The sequence below is a fragment of the Lolium perenne genome, chromosome 2 (assembly GCF_019359855.2).
Source record: "Lolium perenne isolate Kyuss_39 chromosome 2, Kyuss_2.0, whole genome shotgun sequence".
Classification (NCBI taxonomy): Eukaryota; Viridiplantae; Streptophyta; class Magnoliopsida; order Poales; family Poaceae; genus Lolium; species Lolium perenne.
In genome coordinates this window covers 222,107,689-222,134,880 of record NC_067245.2, presented here as the reverse complement: position 1 = coordinate 222,134,880, position 27,192 = coordinate 222,107,689, and the positions used below count along the sequence as shown (strand labels likewise).

The window sequence follows — 27,192 nt, the reverse complement described above, 5'->3', positions numbered from 1 at the left end:
CGAGAACCGCCAGAGAGGGGGCACTGGGCCCCTAGACCATAGGCCGGCGCGGCCCAGGCCCTGGCCGCGCTGCCCTATAGTGTCGTCGCCCCTTCGACCTTCTGACGCCGCCTCTTCGCCTATATAAAGCCCCTGGACCTAAAACCACGATACGAAAAAGCCACGGTACGAGAAACCTTCCAGAGCCGCCGCCATCGCGAAGCCAAGATCTGGGGGACAGGAGTCTCTGTTCTGGCACGCCGCCGGGATGGGGAAGTGCCCCCGGAAGGCTCCTCCATCGACACCACCGCCATCTCCATCAACGCTGCTGTCTCCCATGAGGAGGGAGTAGTTCTCCCGAGGCTGAGGGCTCCGCTGTAGCTATGTGGTTCATCTCTCTCCCATGTACCTCAATACAATAATCTCATGAGCTGCTTTACATGATTGAGATTCATATGAGTTTTGTATCACAATTTATCTATGTGCTACTCTAGTGATGTTATTAAAGTAGTTTTATTCCTCCTGCACGGTGTAATGGTGACAGTGTGTGCATCCGTGTTAGTACTTGGCGTATGCTATGATTATGATCTCTTGTAGATTATGAAGTTAACTATTGCTATGATGGTATTGATGTGATCTATTCCTCCTACATAGTGTGAAGGTGACAGTGTGCATGCTATGTTAGTACTTGGTTTAGTCGTATTGATCTTTCATGCACTCTAAGGTTATTTAAATATGAACATTGAATTGTGGAGCTTGTTAACTCCGGCATTGAGGGTTCGTGTAATCCTACGCAATGTGTTCATCATCCAACAAGAGAGTGTAGAGTATGCATTTATCTATTCTGTTATGTGATCAATGTTGAGAGTGTCCACTAGTGAAAGTATGATCCCTAGGCCTTGTTCCTAAATACTGCTATTGCTGCTTGTTTACCGTTTTACTGCGTTACTACTGCTGCGTTACTACTGCTTGTTTACTGTCCTGGGCAAAGCACTTTTCTGGTGCCGTTGCTACTGCTCATATATATTCATACTACCTGTATTTCACTATCTCTTCGCCGAACTAGTGCACCTATTAGGTGTGTTGGGGACACAAGAGACTTCTTGCTTTGTGGTTGCAGGGTTGCATGAGAGGGATATCTTTGACCTCTTCCTCCCTGAGTTCGATAAACCTTGGGTGATCCACTTAAGGGAAAACTTGCTGCTGTTCTACAAACCTCTGCTCTTGGAGGCCCAACACTGTCTACAGGAAAAGGAGGGGGGCGTAGACAGCCGCTAACTAAAGCCATGATCCATGGTGGAAGTTTCAGTTTTGGACAACAATCCTCAATCTCTTATGAGAATATTATCTGTTGTTGAATGCTTATGCATTAAAGAGGAGTCCATTATCTGTTGTCTATGTTGTCCCGGTATGGATGTCTAAGTTGAGAATAATCAAAAGCGAGAAATCCAATGCGAGCTTTCTCCTTAGACCTTTGTACAGGCGGCATAGAGGTACCCCTTTGTGACACTTGGTTAAAACATATGTTATGCGATGATAACCCATGTAAATCCGAGCTAATTAGGACAAGGTGCGGGCACTATTGGTAATCCATGAATGAGGCTTGCAACTTGTAGGATATCTTATACATAATACATATGCTTTATTACTACCATTGACAAAATTGTTTCTTGTTTTCAAAATAAAAGCTCTAGCACAAATATAGCAATCCATGCTTCCCTCTTCGAAGGGCCATTCTTTTACTTTAATGTTGAGTCGGTTTACCTACTTCCTTCCATCTTAGAAGCAAACACTTGTGTCAACTGTGCATTGATTCTTACATGCTTACTTATTGCACTTATTATTTTACTTTATGTTGACAATTATCCATGAGATATGCATGTTGAAAGTTGAAAGCAACCGCTGAAACTTAATCTTCCTTTGTGTTGCTTCAATGCCTTTACTTTGAATCTATTGCTTTATGAGTTAACTCTTATGCAAGACTTATTGATGCTTGTCTTGAAAGTACTATTCATGAAAAGTCTTTGCTATATGGTTCAGTTGTTTACTCATTGTCTTTACCATTGCTTTGAATCACTTCATTCATCTCATATGCTTTACAATAGTATGATCAAGATTATGTAAGTAGCATGTCACTTCAGAAATTATTCTTTTATCGTTTACCTACTCGAGGACGAGTAGGAACTAAGCTTGGGGATGCTGATACGTCTCCAACGTATCTATAATTTCTGATATTCCATGCTTGTTTTATGACAATACCTACATGTTTTGTTCACACTTTATGATGATTTTATGCGTTTTCCGGAACTAACCTATTGACGAGATGCCGAAGTGCCAGTTGCTGTTTTCTGCTGTTTTTGGTTTCAGAAATCCTACAAAGGAAATATTTTCGAAATCGGACGAAATCAACGCCGAGAACCTTATTTTTCCCGGAAGCTTCCAGAGAGTCAGAGAGGGACCAGAGGGGAGCCCTGGGGGCCCCACACATGGTGGCGGCGCGGCCCAGGGGGGCGCCCCCTAGTGTGAGGAGGCCCCGTGGCCCCTCCGACTCCACCTCTTCGCCTATTTAAGCCTCCCTGACCTAAAACATCGACACGGATTGATGAGACACCAGAAAACCTTCCAGAGCCGCCGCCATCGCGAAACTCCAATTCGGGGAACAGAAGTCTCTGTTCCGGCACCCTACCGGGATGGGGAATTGCCCCCGGAAGGCATCTCCACCGCCATCTTCACCGCCATCGCTGTCTCCATGATGAGGAGGGAGTAATTCTCCCCCGAGGCTGAGGGCTCTACCGTAGCTATGTGGTTCATCTCTCTCTTTGTGATCTAGTTGAATATTATCTATGTGCTACTCTAGTGATGTTATTAAAGTAGTCTATTCCTCCTCCGTGATGTAATGTTGACAGTGTGTGCATCATGAAGTACTTGGTATAAGCTATGATTGTGATCTCTTGTAGATTATGAAGTTAACTATTACTATGATAGTATTGATGTGATCTATTCCCCCTTTCATAGCTGATGTTGACAGTGTGCATGCTATGTTAGTACTCGGTATAATTGCGTTGGTCTATCATGCACTCTAAGGTTACTTAAATATAAACATCGAATGTTGTGGAGCTTGTTAACTCCGGCATTGAGGTGCTCTTGTAGCCCTACACAATTAATGGTGTTTGTCATCCAACAAGAGAGTGTAGAGTGGTTTTATTATGTGATCATTGTTGAGAGTGTCCATTAGTGAAAGTAGGATCCCTAGGCCTTGTTTCCAAACATCGAATCTCCGTTTATTTACCACTCATATACATTCATACCACTTGTATTTCACTATCTCTTCGCCGAACTAGTGCACATATACATCTGACAAGTGTATTAGGTGTGTTGGGGACACAAGAGACTTCTTGTTTCGTGATTGCAGGGTTGCTTGAGAGGGATATCTTTGACCTCTTCCTCCCTGAGTTCGATAAAACCTTGGGTGATCCACTTAAGGGAAAACTTGCTGCTGTTCTACAAACCTCTGCTCTTGGAGGCCCAACACTGTCTACAGGAAAAGAAGCGTGAGTAGACATCAGTCGTCTTTGGCAAACCCGATAATTTCAGGAAGGAAAAGATCGAGTTCGAAGTCGTGAACTGGGAATCGAAGTATTACGCTATACTCGGGAGACCAGCTTATGCCAAGTTCATGGCTGTACCGCACTATGCATACCTCAAGCTGAAAATGCCTGGGAACAACGGGACAAACATTACAGTCTATGGAAGTTTCTCACGCTCGGACAATTGTGATCGGGACTTTCAGAGGATTGCTGCTAAGTTTGGCCTGAGGCAGGAAATTACTGACCTTCCGTCAAAGACATCGTCACGCAGTAAGAAGAAGAACGCAAAGACATCGTCACGCAGTAAGAAGAAGAACGCGTCAGAGGAGCAAAGAAGAAGTCAGCCGACCTCGCCCTTGAAGCTTCGGTAGCACAAACTTCGGCAGCAAAAGCTTCGGCAGCTGATGGTGCAGAAGACATAGGAGGCAGCAAGACACTGACAATCGCCGCCCAGGCCTCTGGCGAAATCAACGACGCTTCGAAAAACACCGACACGGTGACCAAGCCAGAAGATGAGAAGAACCCCTTCAATACTTAAGAAATCTACTCGTGTTTAGTTTCCCTTTCCTTTTCAAGCAGGGCTCTCCCTTTTTTCGCCCTTTAGTTCCGCGTTTTTTATTATTAATAAGAACTTAAGTTTTGATCCCTTGAAAAGCATTGCAGTTGATCGGAGCGCCTAAACCGCATCCTTGTAAACCTTGCCCACGCCCCGTGGTGAACGATGGTACGACACAGTACGCGGCAAAGGATCGTGCTCCGAAAAAAGCCTCTACGAGTGCTACAGGATGCAAAGTAAACAAGGACATCAACTCTTCCCTCTGCTATAGATGCCTCTACGAGTGCCGTAAATAGCAAGAGTCCGGAAGTACACATGACCACAACCCACGTTCGATATTTTACTTATGGAAATATCAAAGAACAACGGGCTCATCGGCAGATTCATTGCACCCGAAAATATTCGGGAGTGACTGCCGAAGCATACATCGGTTGAAAGCAAAGTTGCGCATACAACGGGATTAGCAAAACCCGCAACACGAGCTGATCACTCAAAAGATTTGCTGACCAACGAATACACATACGAGCAATTAAGATTTGCTCCTTCAAAATTTGCCAACGGCATCAATACGGTAAAAATACATATACATGTATCTACCAAATAAAAAGCCTCGGCTAAACAATCCTAACACTTGGATCAAGAAGCCAAAATATCCATTTACAAAAACAATCTTAATTCCTGAAATCACCCTTGCGGAGTGTCTTTTTCTTCAGGTACCTTTGAATCCTTCTCAAGCTTGTCGACAATCATATTGGCGGGCAGCAATACCTTCGGATACAGCGTCTCCAAATCACCAGTCGCGTTGGCAATAGACAGAAAACTCGCTGAAGGATAACGCGCAAGAACGAGGGCAAGTGTAAACCTGGCCCCTGCAAAGACCTGGGCTCGCACCAAGTCCCGAATCTTCTTGGTATTTCCAAACTCCGACATCAGAGTTAGCAGCGTAGGAGGAACCCTGTTCAAGGGAAACATCGTCCTCCAAACTACCCTCGGGGCTTTTTAGCACTTGTCGAAGAAATGGTGGACCTGTTGGACCTGATCCTGAAATTGCGCGACAGCTGAAGCCTTCGACTGCTCCCGCCAGAAAATTTCTTCGGCTGATGATAGCTGGGTTAATACGTGTACACGCTCATGGACCCACTTGTTCTCTTCCGCACGATTCAAAGATATGACTGGCAGAGCAATTAGCGGAAGATCAGGCAATACGTTTCTGGCGGAAGAGCAATGAACGCAAGGATCAGGGAACTTACAGTTTAAACTTTCGGTGGCTTTGTGAAGTTTAGTAAGGGCATAGCGCTCTACGTCAGCCGCAATCTCGCCCTTCTTCTTGATAATAGCAGCCAAGGCATAGGTGCTACGCTGATCCTTCTCCAACTGCGTGATCCGATCCTTCATACGTTGGATCCGATCATCTTCAGAAAGAGCACCCGAAGAATTTTCGACAGATGCAGGCACGGGGAACACCTGCAAGAAACAGCGTCAAAAGCATGACAGAACGATTCACACCAACATCGGAAGGTACTCCCATCGGGAGAATGCAAGTGACAATATTATAACAAAGAGTGTGCTAGCAACATTGCTAGCACAAAGTTTATTACAACCAAAGGTTATCCAGCGGGACAGTGTTTCACATCCGATCAAAAGAAAAGGTTGCTACAAAGATCAGAGGGCTTGGGTCTGAGTCGATAAACTAGGGCCTGCCGATGTCTTCCTTGATGAAACCAACTCGAGGAGCTGGCATGCACATTTAACGGCTGACGCCTTGAAGGTGCTTAAATCAACAAACCGCCCATCCTCCTCCTTCGGCAGCTCCTTCGACATTTCTTCAATATCGGCCTTAAAGCCGTGACCCATCATAAGTTGGAAGGCAAGGACGGAACCATAGGTACGCGAAGTACGTTTGAATACCTCGATAACCTCCTTGGTGTCAACCGCGAAGGCGTCGAATAACTGCCCCAGAGTCTTGTCTTGACTGATCTTGGGGAAGATCATCAAATGTATCCGCGCCATGGCACCTTTTCCCTTCTCAAGAAGCTCCCGCGTGAGCTGATGGGAGGCGAGGGTCATCGACAGGCCGTTGGCTGGAGAGTTGTTTGGAACTTTGTCCAAGGCATCGGAAGAGATGTTGGCAGCTTCTGCAAGAGAGTAATGGGAAAGGTCATTGATAAACGGCCGAACCCACAAGTGCAATAATCGACAGAGGTGTACAAAGGAGATTACCAAGTAAAGCCAAGGAAGACTGACGAAGGAGTTCATCCTTTTCAGCCGCCCGAGCCTCGGCAGCTAGCCTGGTCGCCTCCTCTTCTCTCAACTTCTCCCTTAGCTTGCCCAGCTCCTCCTTCAGGGAGTCGACTTCTTGGCGGGCCTCGGCGGCTATCTTGATCGCACCGTCCAACTTCGAGGAGGAAGATTTAAACTCCTTCTGCAGCCGAACCTTCTCTGCCTCCAGAGAAGTGAATTGGGAAGCGAAGGCCTCCAAGGAGGAGATAACTCCTCGCAGGTCCTAAAGGAAAAATAATGTTCGATGAAGAATCGTTAAGCAAGATACGCATCAGAAAAGTTCATGTTGTAATAGAAAAAGACTTACAGATGGGGGAGTCCTGGCGGCGGCAGTTGAAGGAGCATCTTTCCCTTTAGAAAGGGAGGAAGCTGTCGATACCTGAGCTGCGGGGGCTGCTTTAGGAACCGACGCTTCGGAAGCAACAACGTCCGGTGGAGCAGCTCCGGATTTGGCCTTCTTAGCCGGCGGCTCGATAAAACCTTCGTCACTATGAAAGGAGATGATTGACAAAAAGTTATGAAAGGAATGCAAGAAGTAAAAGGACAACATGCGGCTTCAGGGAAGAAGGTACTTACATGTCGAAGAGGTCGTCTTCATCGGCAAAGCCGTCGGTCGATCTCTTCGCGGGTGAAGCCCTGGCCTCCTCCACAGCTGCATCAATAAAGGCATCATGATCAGCGTCATCATCACGCACTGATCCCTCTGTGTCGCTAGTATCGTCGGCTGAGGAAGCAGGTTGGCATGGGCGGCTTCCGAATCTATCGGGTCATCGTGTTCATCCTCTGGGTCAGTATGTTCGGCAGTATGAAAATCGACAGGAACTGAGGAGCCTCTTCCTTCAGAAGTGTCATTTGGCGAATCGCGTAAGTTTCCAGAAACTATGGGGACCTGCCGAAGAAAAGAGCACATAAGAACAATGGAACATATGTCGACTAAGTGGAAGCAGCGTAATAAGAGTATGAGAAGGGGAATTACCTCTGACGGTGGATGGTTGGTGTCAAGAGGAGTATAAGAAGATATCAATGGAACTGAGTCTTCTTGACTAAAGAGAGTAAGGTGACGGACTTCATCAAGCAGCTCCTTTTCTGACAGTTCAGCAACATTGATCCTGGTCTCATCTTTTGGACCCGTATACAACCACATTGGACAAACTCTTGCCATGACTGGTTGGACCCGACGCTTCAGGAACACCGCTGCTACCTCTGTGCCGATCATGGTTTGACCATCGGCCTCTTTGATTCGAAGGAATTTGGCGAATAATTCGTCGGCTGCTGCCCTTTCGTCGGGAGAAAGAATGTTCTTCCAAGAATCTTTTAGCTTAGCCTCAAGGACGTCGGCAAAGCAAGGAAGCTGGGACTCGGTTGTCAAAGAATCTTTGACATAAAACCATTTCAGTCGCCATCCTTGCACAGATTCTCTCATTGGGAAACTGAAATAGTTAACCTCCGAGCGAGCCACGAACCCCACGCCTCCAATGACGAAGGATCCATTGCTACTGTTGTACCTCTTAGCATAGAAGATCTTCTTCCACAACCCGAAATGAGGCTCAATGCCCAAAAATGCCTCGCAGAGGGTGAGTTGGATTTCATAAGTCCGTAGAAGGCGAAGAAGTAACTCATGGGCAGGAAGCGAAAGACCCCGATATAGGAATGATAGGAACACCACGGTAAAACCAGCAGGGGGATTGGGCCGAGAAATCGCACCTGGAAGTATCACGTTCCCCTCGTCAGGGGAGACTAATCCAAGGCTTCGGGCCCTCTTCTCATCGCGTTTCGTGATGGAGGACACTAGCCAATCTCCTGGCTTGGCTATTGAGCCTGGCGGCGCTGGCGGCGCCGGAGCTGGAGGAGGAGCGTCTGAAGAACTCTTCTTTGGAAGGGTGGAGGAAGATTTGGCGGCGGTGCCACCAGTCGTGGAGCTGCCGGCGGCGGTAAGGCTCTTCTTCTTCACCATTGTGAGATCTGGGGAAGATTGGAGAAGCGGTGGTGGCGGCGCAACAGTTGCGGAAGGAAGAAGAAGAAGAAGAAAGGCAAAGGCAGATGTGGGAGAAGATTAGGGATTTTTCGTCCTTTGGAGATCTTAAGAGGAGGAGTACTGCGTGGGCACGTGTCGTTGATGCCAGTTTATCAAGTGGACCTTTTTCCGATTGATGGTTGCGGGAATCGAGGAGACGCTTGGTAACTGTGCGAGAAGGGCGGAAATTGCTTGAAAATAGGACCAGACAGAGAGAGAATGGGCCCAGCGGGTCGCGTCTTGTCGGTCAAAATCAAGACGTCGGTAAAATGTCATCAATGACATCATAAAGAATGCTTGAAGCACTCGAAGGAATAAAAAGCTATCGGATGGTGGACTTGAGTCTATGCACAGATTGCGAAGCATCTGCGCTTAGACTCGGGGGCTACTCCCATCGGGAGCGCTGACGCGCACCCGACATATTGAGGACTCGAAGAAAAAGGATGAAGAAAAAAATGATTGCTTAGCTCAAGTCTGCGCCCAGTTGCAAGCACCCGTGCCCAGACTCGGGGGCTACTCCCATCGGGAGCGCTGGATGCGCACCCGACAGAACTTTTTTGTACTCCAGGATCATGCCCGGGGACTTGATTCTGTGTAGGGTAACTTTGTTTTGCCATCGGTAGTTAACCAACAAAAGTTGGGCGCGTTACTCATCATCCCTTGCAAGCGGAAAATATATCGGATGACCTATGAAGGCCTACAGAAAACTTTGGCAGAGACGAATGTTCAAGTAGTACAACTTGAGTCTACGCACGGATTTCAAGCATCCGTACCTAGACTCGGGGGCTACTCCCATCGGGAGCGCTGACGCGCACCCGACAAACGAAGACGATGCTGATTCAAGATGAACAAGAACTATCAAGGAAAAGAACATCAGAAGAAGACGTGCTTCAGTCTCTACCCGAACAATGTTCGGCTAGACACTCGGGGGCTACTGACGTGGACATTACCATTCGGGTAACCGACATTGCCCTATCCTGTATTGAATAATTGGAGGCCCATGAAGACACTTGAAGGCAAGATGGGCCACCTGGACGGCGCATCAGAGGAATCCTTGACGGGCAAGACAAGGAAGCAGCTAAACAAGGAAAGATTAGATTCGAAATTGCTGTAAACCTAGTCGTACTCGGTTAGACCTCTTGAGACCTGGCCTCCTATATAAAGGCTAGGAGAGGGGCTGCCGATGGGGACAATCAATCTTAGTAGCCTTAGCCATCAAAAGTCTAGAGCTAGGTCGCCGCAGCGCTTAGCCTCTCGACGAGATCTCAGCCGAACTATTCGGCACCCCATTGTAACCCATTATCTTCATAATCAAGAATAGACAGGCAGGACGTAAGGGTTTTACCTCATCGAGGGCCCCGAACTTGGGTAAATCGCTCTTCCCGCTTGTCTGTGAACCGATGTCTCGTGTCAGCTTGCAGGATTCCGTCAACCCTAAGCCCCAATCGGAGGGCATTGCCGAGGAGTACCCTCGACAGGAGCCGCACCAGCAGCCACCGTGAGCTTCCCTCTCCCCCTCCCCCTTCCCTACTGTGCCATGCATTGCTATGAAATTGGTTCAAATTGATGCTTGATCCCCTCATGTACCCTGCATTGCTATGAAATTGATGATTTAGGGTTCATTTAAATGCTTGCAGTATGCTCGATCCCCTCCTGTTCTATCCATCAATTCTCTGGTTTATAAAAAAATTGATGATTTAGGGTTCATACATATTCAGATTTGCTATCCATCTGTTGTTCTTCACAACATAGCAATTCAGATTTGGTTTAGCTGTTGTAATTTGGTTTATATATTAAGTGTTGTTGTAATTTGGTATAGAAAATAAAATGGTTTGATAAAATGCTTTATATAAAATGCTTCATTCTCTGGTTCATTCTCTGGTTCAAGCTTTATATAAAATTGCTAATAACAAGAATGAAATGCTAATATATAAAATGAATTGATGGAAGTGTAGGTGTTGCATTCTAATGCTACTGTAGTTTTCATGTAGTACTGGTTGATATAGCAATAAGTAGGTACTGAAAATGCTAATGCTACTTGCAAATGAAGTATGTACTGAAAATACCTAATGCAAATGCAAATGAAAATTCCTAATGCAAATGCAAATGAAAATATATAGTTGCTGCTATATAGCTTAATAAAATGCTTGGGTCATATAAGGGATGGGAATGAAAATAAGTGCTGCTATATAGCTTGGGTCATATAAGGGATGGAAATGAAAATAAAATGCTGCTATAAGTGTTGCTATATAGCTTAGCTCCATTCGGTATATAATGCTAGCAGTAATGTTTAGGTAAACAGGAAAAGAAAATGAATTTGTTCTATTGATGTTGCTGCTACTATTGTTGCTGCTACTATTCTTGATGGAAATTAAAATGAAAATGAATTTGTTCTATTGCTATTGATGCTACTATTGTTGTTGCTACTATTCTTTATGGAAAAGAAAATTCCTAGATATATGTGTATATATTACAATTTGAGTTATGTAATGCTGCTACTAAGGTTGCTGCTACTATTCTTGATGGAAATGAAAATGAAGCGGCTGTTGTCATGCTGCTGGTTGGAAAAGAAATGAAAATGAAAATTTTGCTATGTATGATATATGTGTTTGCATTTCTGTTACAGGGATTGAGTTGCTATTGAGTGTCGGAATGTTGATTCATTTCCGTTCTGGCAATTTTAGCACTCCACATGACCAATTTTTAGCAAAGGTCATGCTGATTTTTTTCGTGAATTCTAACTCTTTCATCTTCTATTAGTGCAAGCCACCATGGCGTCTCAAGAATAGTTAGAGGCCCACTACAATAGGCACTTCTTTAGGACGGAGGAGGATGCCGAGGCCGCTGGGGGTGGCGGCGATGAAGACCATGAGATGGAGGATGCCGCTGGGGGTACTGCCGACGAGCCAAGCGGCGCCGCCGGGGGTAGTACCTACGAGCCAAGTGGCGACGAGGCAACCGGCGTCGCCGGGGGTGGCGGCGAGACAAGCGGTGACGATCCTAGTGGCGCCGCCGGGAGTAGTGGCACCGGGACAAGTGGTTCCAAGAGGCTGCGGAAGGCAAGGCGCAAAAACTCGGTCGCCACCGGCAGAGACATAATCTTAGAGGTGGACCCCGACAGTGGTTTGCCAGTGGAGAGTAAGGATGTTGCCAAGGGGTACGACAACCAACTGGCATGTATCCTCCGAGAGGTCGTCAATCTCAACGAGACGGACCTCCGAGCTGAGAACAAAGCGCATTTGCGAGTCCAGCTCATTGCGAGGTTGCACTCACAATACATGTTCCTAGGCGACTACGCCTCCACTCATGAAACCAAGAACATTGTGAACTCACAAGCCCTCCTGAAGTTCACCAAACACCTCAGCAGCTATAAGTACATGGTGCGGAAGCTGATTGCTGAATGCAAAGGTTTCGAGGAGGTCCACTCTGCCTTTCCGCATGTTTCCCAGGCGGACTTTGATGCTTTTGTGGCCAATGAAGAGCTACAAGCGACCAAGAATCGCAAGTTGTGGGGGAAGGAAATGCGGGAGCTGAACATCGGCAACCACAACCTTGGGAACCGTGGGTACTAGGGAAAGGAGCCCTATTGGGCGAAGGAGGACGAGGCATATTTAAATGCTGGCATTGAGAACCTCTGGCTCAAGTACAAGGACCCGCTTGAAAGAAGATTCATCAGGTCCCGCTACCATAAGAAGAAACTAACCGGGGAACTTGTCATGGACCCCAAGGTGGTAACCGACATAATTTGGTTCACGAACGACAAGAAGGTCCTGGCGTTGGAGAAAAAACTGGTAAGCAATTTACCAGTTTAATTAGATCAAGTATTGTTCATATAATAGTATCAACGTTTCTAAATGGTTCACGTTTCTTCTGCAGGAAGAAGAAAGATAAAGACTTTCTCAATGTGATGAAGGCTCCTCGTCGCAGGGTAGCCTGGGACAAGCCTCTCGTACGGGCGCTAAACATCGTTAATGAGCATTCACCTACGAGAAGGCCGCATAGAGGCCGTGTGGCTAGCGCCGGTACAGGCTACAAGCATGGTCACTACGGCTTGTCGTCTGCGGCCAATAAAAATGCGCGCAATGAGAGGAAGCAGCGGGAGGCGGAGGAAATGAGGGACTCAATCCTAGCCCAAGTCCAAGCTGGTTTGGTACCGCAAGTGGTACCGCAAATCAAAGCTTCACTCGAACCTGATATGACAGCTGAAGTCGCCGCTTCAGCCAAAGGTGATTTCAACGTTGTCGTCGCGTGGTATGAGGGTGGCAAACAAGCCCCCCCCCCCCCCCCCGAAAATGCAAGTGCTTTGCTTCGATGCAGCAACTCGATGGCGCCGCCGGCCGCCGACAATGCTGATGTTATAATGGAGACTCCTCCGGCCGCCGGCAATGTCGCAGGTGTTAGGGATTCACCGGCCATGCCGGGTAGCAGCCCTCCGTCACTTGCACGCCCGCCGCCGCATGTGCCGGCCCATCGACATTAGCCGAGCTCAACGCCCTCACGGTAATTAAGCTAGTGTACATCAAGTCAATATATTAGTTTCATCATCATTGCCCTCTCTCTAACGATGTACACATGTTCTCGCAGGCGCTCTCAACGCCATGCACCTTCCTGATGAAAGTGAACGACGAACTCAAAGACGTCGCGAGGGGGTCCATCCTTCACCCTCTGGATAAGAAGTGGCACACATGAGATATGGAGGATGACGTTTACCGGGTTGAAGTGGATCGGGCATTACCGGGTTGTGAGGATTTGTTTCCTCCTAATCAACCGCATGGTGCCGATGATGATAGTCCGTTGAATCTGGCCTCACTAAAGGGTTGGGTACTGCTATGGCCGAAGACCCTAATTAGGATCAACACCTACTCGGGGTCGATGGCAAGCAAAGGAAAGCACCTTGCGGCGCCACAGGCCAGCGTCCCTCCACGACAGCCAGCGGCGCCGGTGGTCAGCGCTCCTCCATGACAGCTAGCGGCGTCCGTGGTCAGCGCCCCACCACAACAGCCAGTGGCGCCAGAGGTCAGCACCCCACCGCAACAGCCCGTGGTGCCAGATGTCGAGGCGTACGACTTCCAATGAGAAATTCCTATGTCTTCACAAGTTGCCCCGGTGGATCCGAACACGGCGACCACGAAATATCTGTGCTCCAAGAAGCTGTTCGACTCTCAAGAAACAAATGAGGAGGAAACGCCTGAGGAGGCCGCTACCGCCGCCGCCAAAAACATGCTGAGCCCAAACACACTCCGTGCTACGACCACAACGGCGATGGATGGTTGTACAACACATCTCAAGAAGTGGAAGAGGCCAGCGAAGAAGGACGCCAAAGCCAAGGAGGCGGCCAAATCCAAGGACACGGTCCGACACCTTGACAAGTTGCCAAACAATTGGCGGCCTGAGCATTGGATTGGTGAACCGATGCTGTCGGAGCATGTCCTCAAGGTACTCACCCCGGATATGAGGAGCTTGCATAACTCTGTCCAGTATGTGGAGAAGCAGCTTCTCAATGCAAAAAAACCTGATTACTCTTTGTTCGTGCCGAGGGTGCCAACTGGCATGAACTTCATCGAAAAGTACCCCGCGGACTTGTGCTTCATCAGGTTCAATGACATCTTCGACGACTTCCGCATGAGAATGCTCCACTTTTCAGTGGTTCGGCTAGTTGCTCTTAGCCTGTCTTCCCAGATCGTTGAGGAGGGGACGCCGGGCATCGCGATAATGGACCCCTTCTATATGCGGGAGAGCATCATCTGCAACATTGGGGATCGGGCAATTGCCATCAAGCAGGTCGAGGATTTCATGCTGGCGAACATTAAAAAGAGCGGCATTCTCATTCCTTACTTCTCCGAGTATGTAATCACTCGCTAGTCCCCATTACCGTTCTATCCTATATCTCCATTTGCATTTGCAAAGGTTAATCCTTGTGTTTTCCGCAGAGACAAGTTCTGCACCCTCATCGTCGTGCACCCGCAACACTCGCATGCAATCTATCTCGACTCCGGTAGGGACAACAAGAAAGAATACGCCCACATCAAGGCCCTTCTCAATGATGCTCTCACCGGCTTCGCCAACAAGACAGCCCCCCTCAAAGTAGATAGGAAATCCCAAGGAGGCTTGGTCTTAACCCACACAACCAACTTCCCCTGCCTCAAGCAGTCGGCGGAAGACAATGGGATGGATGCGTGGTACACCATCCTTCAGATGTAGGAGTACATAAAGTATGCAGATGACATATTGCTGCCAGGGAGTCTCAGAAATAGGTTTGCAAACATGGCGGATGTCCCTGATAGATAGCTGAGAGAGAACTGGGGTCGCATCCAGCAGTTGATTTGCACGATAATCCTGCACGATGTCAACATAGGTCAGGTGCGTTCTTCTACGGCTACGGTCTACCACCTAATGACGAGATAGATCTCCGCTTGGAGATGTCGCGTGATGAGAGGCCGTTCAACTCGCTTGGGGGCTGCCGTCCATCCCCCCTATTTCTAAAGCTTGAACTATATGTCCATGAACTTCCATACTGTAATAATTGCTATATATTCCGATAGAATCGACTTGTCGCCTTTATTTAGTTTTTATGGATGTGCATGTGAACATGTGTCTATAGTTTCATTTACTTTGCTATATATTTCAAGATTATGGCGTGTGTACCTTAATCATTATTTGCATTTACTCGACCCTTACTTGCCTCGTATTTGGAGTTCGCCGATGATTAGAATGTTCGGTCACTCGTACACTCGAGGGGTGGAGCCAGTGAGCCTTGGTGTGATGGCCACAAATATCAATCTATTGTGCATCCTACCTAGCCTCACTGACTCCATCCCTGGATGTTAATATTTGTTTCGGCCGACAAAGTATGAGGCACATGCTATTTACTTCGTACTACTTGTCTTTTATTTGAGTTGGCACTTCTTAATTGCGTTGGCCGATGATTAGAATGTTTGGTTACTTGTACACTCTGGGGTGGGGCCAGTGAGGCTTGGTGTGATGGCCACAAATATCAATCTATTGTGCATCCTACCTAGCCTCGCTGACCCCATCCCTGAATGTTAATATTTATTTCGACCAACAAAATATGAGGCACATGCTATTTAGTTCACACAACTTGTCTCTTATTTGAGTTGGCACTTGTTAATTGCATTGGTACTAACGTTTTATTTGTCTTGTGCATAGATATGTCGACGACATATGTCGTGTACAAGGGGAGGGTTCCTGGAGTCTACGACGACTGGGAGGACTGTCAAAGACAGGTGCACCGCTTCAGCGGCAACAACTACAAGGATACCCCACTAGGGTGGAGGCGGAAGGAAGATACGCACGTTATCTAGCGGGAGAGGTGAGGGACATGAGGAGGAACCGGATGAAGACCATGGCCTTCGTGATGATGCTCATCGTGACCATGGTCATGTTCTATGTGATTGTAGTTTAGGTTAGTAGCTACATTGTGAGGTGTGTATGACGACTATGTACCGAGACTTCTAACTTTGTGAAACTTCGTCGTTCGGTGTTGCATATGCACATGTCTTGTATGAATCAACATTTCGAAACGAGACTTGTGTATTTGTGTATTGATACCAAAATGAGACTTGGCTCTCTATGTGCTTCTCATATTGCATGTACTGCTGTATAAATATCTATTGTATTGGATGATATAAATATGTATTGTAATATGCTGGAAAATGTTGTAAAATTTGAAATTTTGGATTATACCGCCGGCGCACCTCCAACCCCTTCTACCGGCGCACAGTAACGCGCCACTTCTGACAGCACCTACTGCCAGCGCAGCTCCACATGCGCCAGCGCTACACATCATTGCCGGCGAACATGAACCAGTGCACCGACAATAACTGAGCTACCGCCGGCGCACAGGCAGGTGCGCCGGCAATAGCCAGTTATCACCGGCCTGTTCGTACCGGTGGACTCTGGTGCACCGGCAGAAGGCCAAATTGGTGTGTCGGCGGTAAGGGTTTTCCTAGTAGTGTGGGGTAATGCACCTGCAACACCTGACTACCACCCTAGGGAAGGATCTTCTTCCCAGTGGGGGAATGAGGGCACTCCTTCAGAGTGGGCACAGTGGGGGCAGAAAGGACCCCCTCCATGGCGATGGATCATATGGTTGGGGACCGAACCCCGACTACCCTGGCTACTAGCTTCACCCTAAGCTTGGGGGAGTATGTGTACTCCCCCTCATCTCCATTGTATATTGTCATGCTAGCTTTATTTCAGTTGATTGCATTGCAGATCTTGTTAGTTTACAATTTGAAAACACAAAAAGATTTCTATTTTAACTTCTGCATTTTGTTTCCTTTTAGCAAAAACCCAAAACCCAAAAAACTAAAAATATTTTCATTTTAGTAAAACACTGAAAAGAGTAACAAAATTTGCATGATGCGGCCCACCGTTTTATTTTTAGTTCTTCACCTGCGATTGGGCTGCTTATTTGGAAGCAATTATAACTTTTCACCCCCTCGGACTCACAAAAATTGGCAAAAAATTCCTGGGATGTTTAAGTAGGGCAAAACTTGGATACATAGCTGCTGCAATTTGTTGGCAGATTTTGATTTTCATCGGTAAAGTTGGTTAGTTGGACTTGCACATGATCCAGAATGAACGCTATAAATATATATGGATCCTGGCCACCATGAGCCACCATATTTATATCATTTTATTAAGATTTCTGCTGTAAGAAATTATGCTTTGAGTGAACCAAGTTAAAATTTCTTAACTCTATAGTGAGCATATTACGCAGTTCAAGTTGGGAGAGGATGAACAATAATGATGAATCAGTATGTGAGGATTTATGAAAGAGGCATGATACCTTTTCTATATTCATGTATGGAATTTAACGATAGAAAATACTTGTGCATAGTTTCATCAATACTTAGGGAAGTTATATTAGTTGTTTACTATATTTATGTTCTCCTCGCTATATATGATGCAAACAAGATATTATTGAGGAATACTACCTATACTTGACTGAGATATAGTAGCTTTGAATAAAATTCTACGGGCATCCTATTATGCGTGTTATTGAAAACTTGGCACATATTCAATGATGAATAATATTCCTATGTGTCCTTAAAATATGAAAGTTGATGTCTTGTGTGACACTTCAGTCTTTTAAATGGTGAACCTCATCGTTGAAGCATATATAAATCGGCTGATAGTATCTTTAGTTGACCAACCAACCTCCTACTAGCCTTTGAACCAACGAGTCGCCACTTAGAAAAGGAAAAAAGAAAGAAAAAGGAAAGAATAAAAAAAAGAGAAAAAAAAGAAAGAGAAAAGAGAACAGAAGTTGAACCCAATGGTCGGATAGTATGGTGATGCCAAAGAAAGGGCTAAAACTAAGAAGTGCCCGAAGCCAAACCAAAGAAATGCAATTATACTGCAAAGGGGAAGAACTCGTGCCACTCATATGGTGTTAAAGCTAAGAAGCGAACACCTAACCCACTTCCACTCTATCCTATGGTCAACTAAAGATACTAGCTACTTACTCATGTATGAGTCTTCTATGAGAGTTTAAATGTTAAAGGACTGAAAGGATACAACATCCTCCCATTATTTGTGTTGCAATTCAAGCATAATGAAATTACTAGTCAACAATTGGAGGAATCAAATGTCTCAAAACCCTTGTTAATGATTAAATCAAATGCGATGCTGGAATTTTACTTGTTGCTACTATCAATTAATCACGTCCAAGTACTGTTTCCATATACTATCTCTTTTACACCATGCATAAATAGAGGAACATCAACATAGTGGATATTTAGTAACACTTTTCCATTCATTTACAAAGCTATGTATCAAATACTTTCCATGCTAAATTGATTATGCATGCATAGAGCAAAGTTCTTGCCAAAGTCTTTTATCGCTTATGCACTACGTTTGAGTTGTTTGTCTTGACGATATTCATGTATGAGTGTTGGTATACCTTTGCTATGTTTAATGCTTGTTACTAGGACCCGAGTGACATGATTTCAATACTGAACCTATATTTCTTTATCATATATATGAGGTTGGTATATATTTGCAAGGTGTATTTTTTATTATTATGTTGACCCTACGAATCCCTAAGGTGACAGATAGGAAAAAACAAGGGAAATATGTGATAGTTCGAGGATATTGTGTGTTCATGAAACCTAATGCTTTGTTCCAGGCTATTCGAAAGGATAGACATTAACTGCTTGTAGTTCCAATTTTGCCCCGGTAAAATGAGCAAGCAGGATAAAGGATGTTATGTAATTTCTCTCCGTTAGTGTGCATGGCTATATTTGGATCACACATATACACATAACTGAATTACAGATGGATGCTATGTTAGTTGGATTACATTATATGATCAATATCATTCATGCAACACCCCGTTACTACCTCATTCCTACGCTTTTAGCCACTAAAAGTTGCACATCATTACTTCTGGTGAAAACTGGAAATCTGGTGCTATTATTTACTGCTTGTCTTTACTACTTTGAATCAACTGCTATAAAATCACCAATTGCTTTGTGAGTTTATTGATATACATGTGTGGTTGAGAGTGACGTCTCAATAACTAAAGTCTTATTGGTATTCTTGTGTCCCCCTTGAGTCGAACTATAAATTTGAGTAATACTCCCCATCAAAGATTTCAACGATCCCCTATAAGTTGAAGTACATAAAAGAGATATTGAAGTAGTTCACTATGGAAAATCAAGACATAGTTCTTGTTATATGGAGTTTAGCAAAACTTGAGTGTGTTTAACACTTTATGAGTAAAACATGTGATTGATTTTAAATCATGAAACGCCATGGTATGTACATAATCAGATGTCTTGTGATCTAAGGTGTTACGAGCATATACTAGAGTGAATCATGGAATGGTCACTAGATGGCAGTAAGAAAACCCTTAAATGCTTTTGAAGAACTAAGTATATGTGTTGTATAGGATAGTGATAAAATAAAATTGTTGTAATGTGCTACACTGGTATTAGTGTTGCCACATGTACAAATAAATTTCAATCTCAATTAGGCTAAATATTTTATTAAAAGGTGGCATAGTGTGCTGGAGTGTTGGATGTTGGAGTTAGATGAGTTCTAAAGTTTGAACATTGTGACAGATTCAACAAGCGAAAGACTTTGGTAACAACCTTTGGAAGGTGTTTGCGTCAAAAGTTCTTTAAATGAGCTTGGTGCAATTCCAAATGTGTCAAAACTATGAAGCTACATTCTATAGCAATGTTGGCAACATAATTTCACACTGACAAATTGAGGCCTCGCCAACAGACCAAACTTATGCAATGTCATACTAACTCATTCGAGATGAGTGTTGCGTAGAGATGCAAGTGATTAGCAAATACATATGGATATGATCTTACACACCCGCTGACTAAAACCTCTTCAATAAGCTAAACATGATCATCACTAGAAGGCCACGGATGTTCGATCTTTAATAATGTTAACTAGATTATTGACTCTAGTGTAAGTGGGAGACTAAAAGGAATATGCTCGAGAGGCAATAATAAAATGGTTATTATCTTATCCATGTGACCATGTTTATGATAGATATTTATTTATCATGCTAGAAAGGTATTAACCGAAACGAATGCATTTGTGTCTAATAAACAAACAAGAGTTCCTAGTAAAGCCTCTCGTTTAATTAGCTCGTTGATTAACTGATGATCAACATTTCCTGATCATGAACATTGTATATTTTTAATAACGGGTTTACGTCATTAGAAGAATGATGTGATGAACACACACCCAAGTAGGTATAGAAATACGATCAAGTAATTAGGTTTACTTTGCTATATCAAACACATACGAAGTAGCTCTATTCATTATACCATGATATCATGTCAATCATTAACACCAGAAGAGTACTTTGATGAAACCAAATGTCACAGCCATAAACGGGGATTTGGGTACTATAAAAATATTAATTGATGCTCATGGATCAAGAGTGAGATTTATCCATCCTGATAACACAGAGATATACTCTAGGCCCTCTCGATGATATCACATTGGCACCGCTTGCAAGCACGTGACTGGGCCTCCCTCGTCGCCTTCTCTCTTTCCGTCCTCCGCTGGAAAACTATCGGTGGCCTCTCTAAACTCTCCTCCATCACGAGGAAATCCTCAACCCCCTTCATTCGCCGCCTCTTATGTCTCCGGTGAGCTAAAAACGAACCAGGGGGAGGGGGAGTCGGGAAACATGCACCAAGGGGGCTGTCGTACGCTGATATGGCCACCATGCACGCCCCATCCCTAGGTGATCTCCTGATGAACATCGCATCTTGAGGAGCTTGTCTTGTCACCACACGCCTAGGGGGTGGTGAGTGGTGAGTGATGAGGAAGCCACCACGAGTACCGTGATGCATGCAATAGAGGGAGAGGAGACCGCCGTGGCACCCGTGACCCTGCAGGGATCCACAACTCGGGCCGGCTCAATCATGGAGAATCACCGCGATCCCACCATGGGGGCCTCGCTTGTCGCCTAGCGGTGTCCACATCCTCGAAGTGCCGTGGTGAGCCGATTGAGGATCTGCTGAGTCTAAACCTTAAAGGAGAGGACATTGAGGGGTCTTCGTGGCGAAGAGTGAGGTGGGTTTGCTGAAGAAAGGGACGAGGTGGATGGCCGTGATGCCTCTACTCGTCCAAGCCTTTCAGTGCAGCGTCTCTCAAGAAGTTGATGACCTTTGCGTGGTCTCCAGCCCAAACCTTTCGAGATTCAAAGAACAGATACATTGTCCAAGCAAACTGTCTAGCAGATTGGAGAAGGATCACAGAGCAAGGCCCCTGGATCTTTCGAGTCAAAAGTGTGTGCCCGCATAGATGAAAATTATATTCAAGGGATCATCAATTTACATTCACCTTCATGCTTACATATATTCGCGCGCATACAAGCATAGATACAGAGTTGTAGACATGACCCAATAGCGCCATGAGTTCGCCGGCGACATGGCTGACAGTACACATCTAGCTCATCCGTACATCGGCTATAAGCGGTAGCATAATTACAGTTGTGTAAAGAACTGGTGAGCACTATCAGTATGTACTACGTACTCACCAGTACCTAGTTAGGTTCGGCTAGAGCGCCTTATAGATCGAAGCTGTGGCTGTTGAAATGGAACACAGCACCGCTCTTCCCGGCGCCGCGCCGAAGGTTCTGCGACCTGCACTCCCTGGCCACGCTGGTCTGCAGCCCCGGAGGCCCGCACACCAGCACGCCCACGTCCGCCGCCGCGCCCCCAGCCCGCTCCGCGAACGCCATGAATTCGGCTGCGACGACGATCCAACACAGACAAAACCCCATCAAGAAACAGATGCAGAAGATAGTTTCAGGCTAACTGGCTGAGAACGTTACCTTGGAACTTCGGCCGGCACCCATACCGCGTTGTCCGCAAGGTGGCGACGCTGGCTGCCGAGGCGGCGTCTTCGCCAGCGGCTCCGTTCGTTGTCTGTTCGTCCTCGGCACCGTCCTTGGCAGTGCTGGCGTCGGTGTCCCACCTGTCATCCTGCACCCTCCGCTTCTCAGCGAGGTGCCAGAGGAGGACGACGAGCCCCCCGGGGAGGGCGACGCCGGCGGTCATGCACAGCAGGAGCAGGAGGCCCAGATGCCACCAGGCGTACACGTTGAAGCGCTTCACGTAGTACAGCTGCACCAGCGCGTACGCCAGGATGGCGCCCAGGGTGGACGCCGCGAAGTACATGGCGGCCCAGAAGTTGTCACCGGTGCCGACCAGCCAGGCCATGGCCGCCCCGTTCTTGACGAATATGCCAGGGGATTTCTGCTCACCCTCAACAATGCCGTCTTCCTGTAAGGTCATATTGACATTGCCATCAGTGGAATCATTGAAGTGAGCCAACCAAAATCTTGTTGCCAAGAGCATACAGCTGCTTTTCATGGATAAAAAGAGAATACAGTTATTGGATTTCTAGATGATCAACAGTGGGGCAGATGTTCTTACCAATGGAGGGTCTGATTCCTGTGTCACAAAGGCCTGGATGTCCAGGTGCAACTTCTCAGAGACAGATGAACTGATGTTCTGAGCATCGACGGCCGACAGGAGAGAAAGCTCTGTTGACTTCTTAACTGACCATAGGACTAGCACCTTCTTGGGCGCGCATGGCATACCTCGCTCGATCCTGTGGATTATGTCGCTCAAAATCGCTAAGAAGGGTGATATGCCAATGCCTCCTGCCACCAGGATGAGATTTTCGTACCTGAAAAGGCAGGCACATAACAAAAACAAATAAGCCTTGACATGAATTTGTCCTATTGGTGTCAACACTTAGTATGCACACCGTCAGGACAAACTGAACACAACTTACATCAGGTGGTAGGGTGATTCGTGCCCATACGGCCCTTCGATGGAGGCGGTAATGCGACCGGTATGTGACTGATCTGAGTCGCTTCTGGTCTTATTCTCCTCGACGTCAGTGATGATGCTCTTTAGCTTGTCAGTCCATGTGCCAAGAACTTTTATGAGGATCGACATGTGGTACCTCCCATCCATGGGGCTGGAAGACACACTGAACGGGTGCCACTGCAAGAACGACAGCTCCCGCACTTGAACAAAGATGAAGCTGAGAGCACTGTACCGGAGACCTGCACAAACCAACAGGCAACTGTAAGAAACTGGCAACAAAAGACAAAACACTGATGAACATGAGGTGCTCGAATTTTTACTTGCTGGCTTTGAGAAGACTAGCTCCACAGTTCCGCAGGGGCGGCAGGCGGCAGAAACAATGTCGACTTTGGCCCTTGATTGCCAGAACCGCAGGAAGCGGTCGAGCATGAAGAGGAAGACGGCGCCAGCCGCAAAGCTGAATACGAAGTCGCCGACATGGAGTGCCAGAAACACGATGAAGACCACGTAGAGCTGGTGGGTGTAGAAGAAGAGCTCGAAGAACCTCTTCCGTACCGGGTGAAGTGATGTCGCCCACATCAGCAGACCAGCCACCAAGCTGATCACACCGGCTAAGTTTGCCACCCCAATTTCCTTCCATTGGATTATCTATCAAGTTCAAATAGCATTAATAGTGTCGCTTGAGTTCTGAGATAAAGAACACTTGCAATTAACAGACTAACCTTTTTCTGACATAAAACAGTTTGCAGTCAAACATTCTATGTCTATTATTTTAAGCAGACAAGGAATTTGGCATAGGAAATAATCACTCTGAATTAATCCAATTCATTTTGCACTTACTTCTTCAATTAGGCGCCCCTCGAGGAACCATGCGATAACATAGCACAGGCCGTGCAGTGTAAACAGAGCCATTGTCAGATGCCCCAACCAGACATGGTATCTAGTAGCATGCTCAAACGGAATGTCGATAAGCCGGAGAAGAACTGAACCCCTCGAGACAGGCAGGAAGAGGAAGGTCATGCAAAACAACCCAACTGATCCGAAACGGGCCCCCACTGTATCCAGTATCAATTCACTACAAAGAAAATTTTACATAGTCTGAGAGCTGTGTTGAGAAGGCAAATAATGTGCAGACTTTACAATCTGTTTCAGCAGTATCATGAGTCTCACCAGTAGCATGGCCACTGAACATTTTGGATCAGTTAGAGGGCAACAAGGTATCATCACAATCTATATAAGTATTGAATTTGACATATACAGATCATGAACTAAAGTTACTGAACTAGACATGTCTATGTTTAATTTTAATTTTGAGGCCAGCTAAGTGATAACTCTGCAAATGACTATGTATTCATCCAGCATCCACATCAGTTTTTCCTGAACTTCATAAGTTCAGTTACATTCAACTTCAAAATATTTCAGTCTTAATCATGTCTTGATACTGAAAAACGTAACATTCTCATTACTTTGGCCTCAATGATGACAATAATATGGCACCTCTAAATATAAATTTAACTTCAAAATAGTTCTAATGCTCAGGTAAAAATATGAACAGAACTTCCTGACCAGTAGTGGCATGTCTAGCATTTTTGACTAAAAGGTTTCCTTCAAAATACAACATACCTGCTAATAGTCGGCGGCAAGTGAGATTTTGAGACAAGGCTCACGCTCTCCACGACATAATATGTCATCGAGAAGACAACATAAACGATGAAGAGGACAATCCCGATAAATTCAACAGCGGAGACAACCCCGAACGGGCCATCCACCAGAACAGGAAAAGTCCAGAGACGGAAACTCAGTGACCTCAGCTTCTTCTTTCTGATACAAAGGAGGAGGCAATCAATTAGAGATGGGCCATGGGAAGCATGAAGCACTTCCACTCTTATGGAGGTTTAGAATTTCTATGGTGTGACCGTGTGAGTAAGGAAAAAACTATATTATGTTGTGTCTTTTCAGATGCAGAAAGGTTTTCAAGACAGAAATGGAGTTGCTTCTTCATAAGGCCAAGCGAAGTCCTATTCTGGACTCAAATTGTGGGTACAATCTTTTGCATAGTTTACATAGATAGCTAGTTTCTTTGGATGCTTATCTCCAGCGTCCTCTTGTAAATCTATGACTTTGTTGTTTGTTTGCCTTTTTATTAATAAATAAATATGCAGTGGGAAAACCCACTGTAGAGCTTCAAAAAAAATGGCTGTTGAGTTCACCGTGATGGTTTTCATGCAAAAATTGGTGCACAGTAGGTTTTGCTAAAATATCAAAAGAATCCTTTGCTTGAATAAAAAAATACTCTGAATTTTCAGTGCCTGTCCGTCAGTTCAGGGAAAGCGAAAGGACTCGTCTGAATGAACCCTAAATAAATGGACTGGAACAACCAAATTTCCCCCAAAATCTTGGAATTCACATGACGAGAAATACTTACTCGACGTGATCACGAGGGAAGGCGAAGATGTACACATAGGCCAGAGCTGCCACGATCAGAATCGGCGCGCTGAAGGCAACAAAAACGGTCCCTGCAAGAACCAAGAAAGGGAAAGGGGAAATCAGTAACCCAATTGTGAAATTCTGCTCCAGAGTGTTCAATCCCTGCACCTACTTTCCCCTGATTTGCACGGAAGAACTAGAACAGGGCAGAAATTCTCCGGGGCTACGTACCGGTGATGCCGAATATGGAGTTCTTGCTGACGGCCGCCCACTCCCTGAACGCCGCCTGCACGGGCTTGGTGGGGTAGAGGAAGATCCCCCCGGCCCAGGTGAGGAACACCGCCCACATGAGGAACTTGAGCACGGACCTGGCCAGGGACGGCAGCAGGGCGGGAGAGCCCTTGGCCGTGGCGGCATTGCCGGCGCCGCCGTTCTGGAGGAGCGGCTCCCGTTCCTGGGTCATGGCGCCGGCAAGAGGGTGAACCGGTGAAGCAATAACCCCGCGGGAGAAGTCTGGCTGCGGGTCTTTCTGTGCCGGGACTTGCTGATTTATAGTCCGGTCCAGAACTAGAGGTACGAGGCTCCGAGGTGGTCATTGTCGCCGGTAATGGCGACGTACTGCAATTGTTGGGAAGGGAGGGTGCACAGGCGACGCGAGTGCCATAGATAAAGTTGCATTTCTTCAGACAACTGTCGATAATATTTACTGGTCGCTGATCGTTGATAATGGCGACGGCGATGGATGGGAGGGTGAAACGAAGGCGTCATTCCCACGGTTGTAGTGAGCCACACAACCAATGTGTGTTTGGGAAGAGCCGTGCAATCAGAATGGATCTCATAGTGAAATTCGAGTATTCCAAAGATTATCGTCACAGGCCGGTGCACGTTCCAGATCCAACCAATATTTACGTGGGTAATATTTACTGTTTTTCTAGAGCGGGTAACATTATTTCTGGCTATCGTAAACGTCGGGAACCTAATTCGGCTCATGGCCGCATATGAACCCGCTATATGAAAACACATTTCAAAATATATTTTAAAAAATTAGAATAAAATTCTGCATGTACATCTAGATATTCCATGTTCATTCACAAGTTTTCGGTAAAACAAAGAACATTTTTATGTCACATGTAAATAAATTTGATGCTCTAACATGACTATTCGAGTGACATATTTTTTAATCCTTTTTACCCATGGTACCTAAAATGTTATTTTTCCGGAAAAACATGCGTACAAACCTAGAATATCTGGCATTTTTAATTTTGTTATGCATTTGTAATAATAGGATCATGTGTACCAATGATCCAGAACACCACCTCGCTAAACATCTTCTTATCTGCGAAATTGGCAGTGAAGATGTACTCCATCTGTTGCAGTGAAGATGTACTACCTCTATCCCAAAGATTAAGGCTTATATTATTTTTAGAAAGTTAAAGTATGTCAAGTTCGACTAAGTTTTGACCAAAAATTATTAACATGCAAAATACAAAATTAATATTATTAAATAGATAATGATATATATTTTCGTATGGTATCTACAAATATTATATTAGTTGATAGATTGTCTAAAAGTTTGATCAAACTTTACTTGGCATGATTTTCTAAAAAAAAAAAAGTCTTAAGTTTTGGGATGGAGGTAGTATCTATTATATACTAAAAGCAAAATGAGGGTCTTTAATAGAGCCACCACATTAATCCACATCATCTAAATTAATGATGATAGTTAGATCTAAAATATATGGCTGAGATTTTATGAGATATTAGTAGTTACGTAACATGTTTGACACGATTTATGTACCAGAACTTAGTTGGAACGTGATAGCACAAAAAGAAAACCTGCCTTACTATGTCCGTTAAAAACGCAGCCAACACTGATTTATGTACCGTAACATGGCTGGACTGTAGCTGCAAGAAAAAAATAGTTGTGTCGTTCGTTAAAAACAGCCAAGACTTCTTTTTTTACGTCCAAAGCTTGCCCTACCTAATTTGGATAGAGTATGGTTGCTG

General features: G+C 45.6%; 1 protein-coding gene across 1 annotated transcript; it reads right to left on the bottom strand.

The window, feature by feature from the left end:
• Positions 1 to 21,207: 21,207 nt before the first annotated feature.
• Positions 21,208 to 25,726, bottom strand: LOC127334986 (ferric reduction oxidase 7, chloroplastic). Its single transcript, XM_051361560.2, has 9 exons — positions 25,417 to 25,726; positions 25,184 to 25,274; positions 24,382 to 24,579; positions 23,599 to 23,833; positions 23,079 to 23,406; positions 22,721 to 22,997; positions 22,357 to 22,612; positions 21,753 to 22,203; positions 21,208 to 21,667 (listed from the first exon to the last, which is right to left on the bottom strand). The coding sequence occupies exons 1-9, from the start codon at positions 25,646 to 25,648 to the stop codon at positions 21,486 to 21,488; spliced, it is 2,250 nt and encodes a 749-aa protein (XP_051217520.1). The 5' UTR covers positions 25,649 to 25,726; the 3' UTR covers positions 21,208 to 21,485.
• Positions 25,727 to 27,192: the final 1,466 nt, after the last annotated feature.

What these genes read in the sequence shown, in the direction of transcription:
- LOC127334986 (XM_051361560.2), bottom strand. Translation starts at nt 25,648, where the DNA reads ATGACCCAGGAACGGGAGCCGCTCCTCCAGAACGGCGGCGCCGGCAAT. An exon ending in CTCCATATTCGGCATCACCG is followed by an intron (nt 25,275 to 25,416) that starts GTACGTAGCCCC and finishes TGGTTCTTGCAG; the next exon opens with GGACCGTTTTTGTTGCCTTC. An exon ending in AGGGGCGCCTAATTGAAGAA is followed by an intron (nt 23,407 to 23,598) that starts GTAAGTGCAAAA and finishes TGAACTTGATAG; the next exon opens with ATAATCCAATGGAAGGAAAT.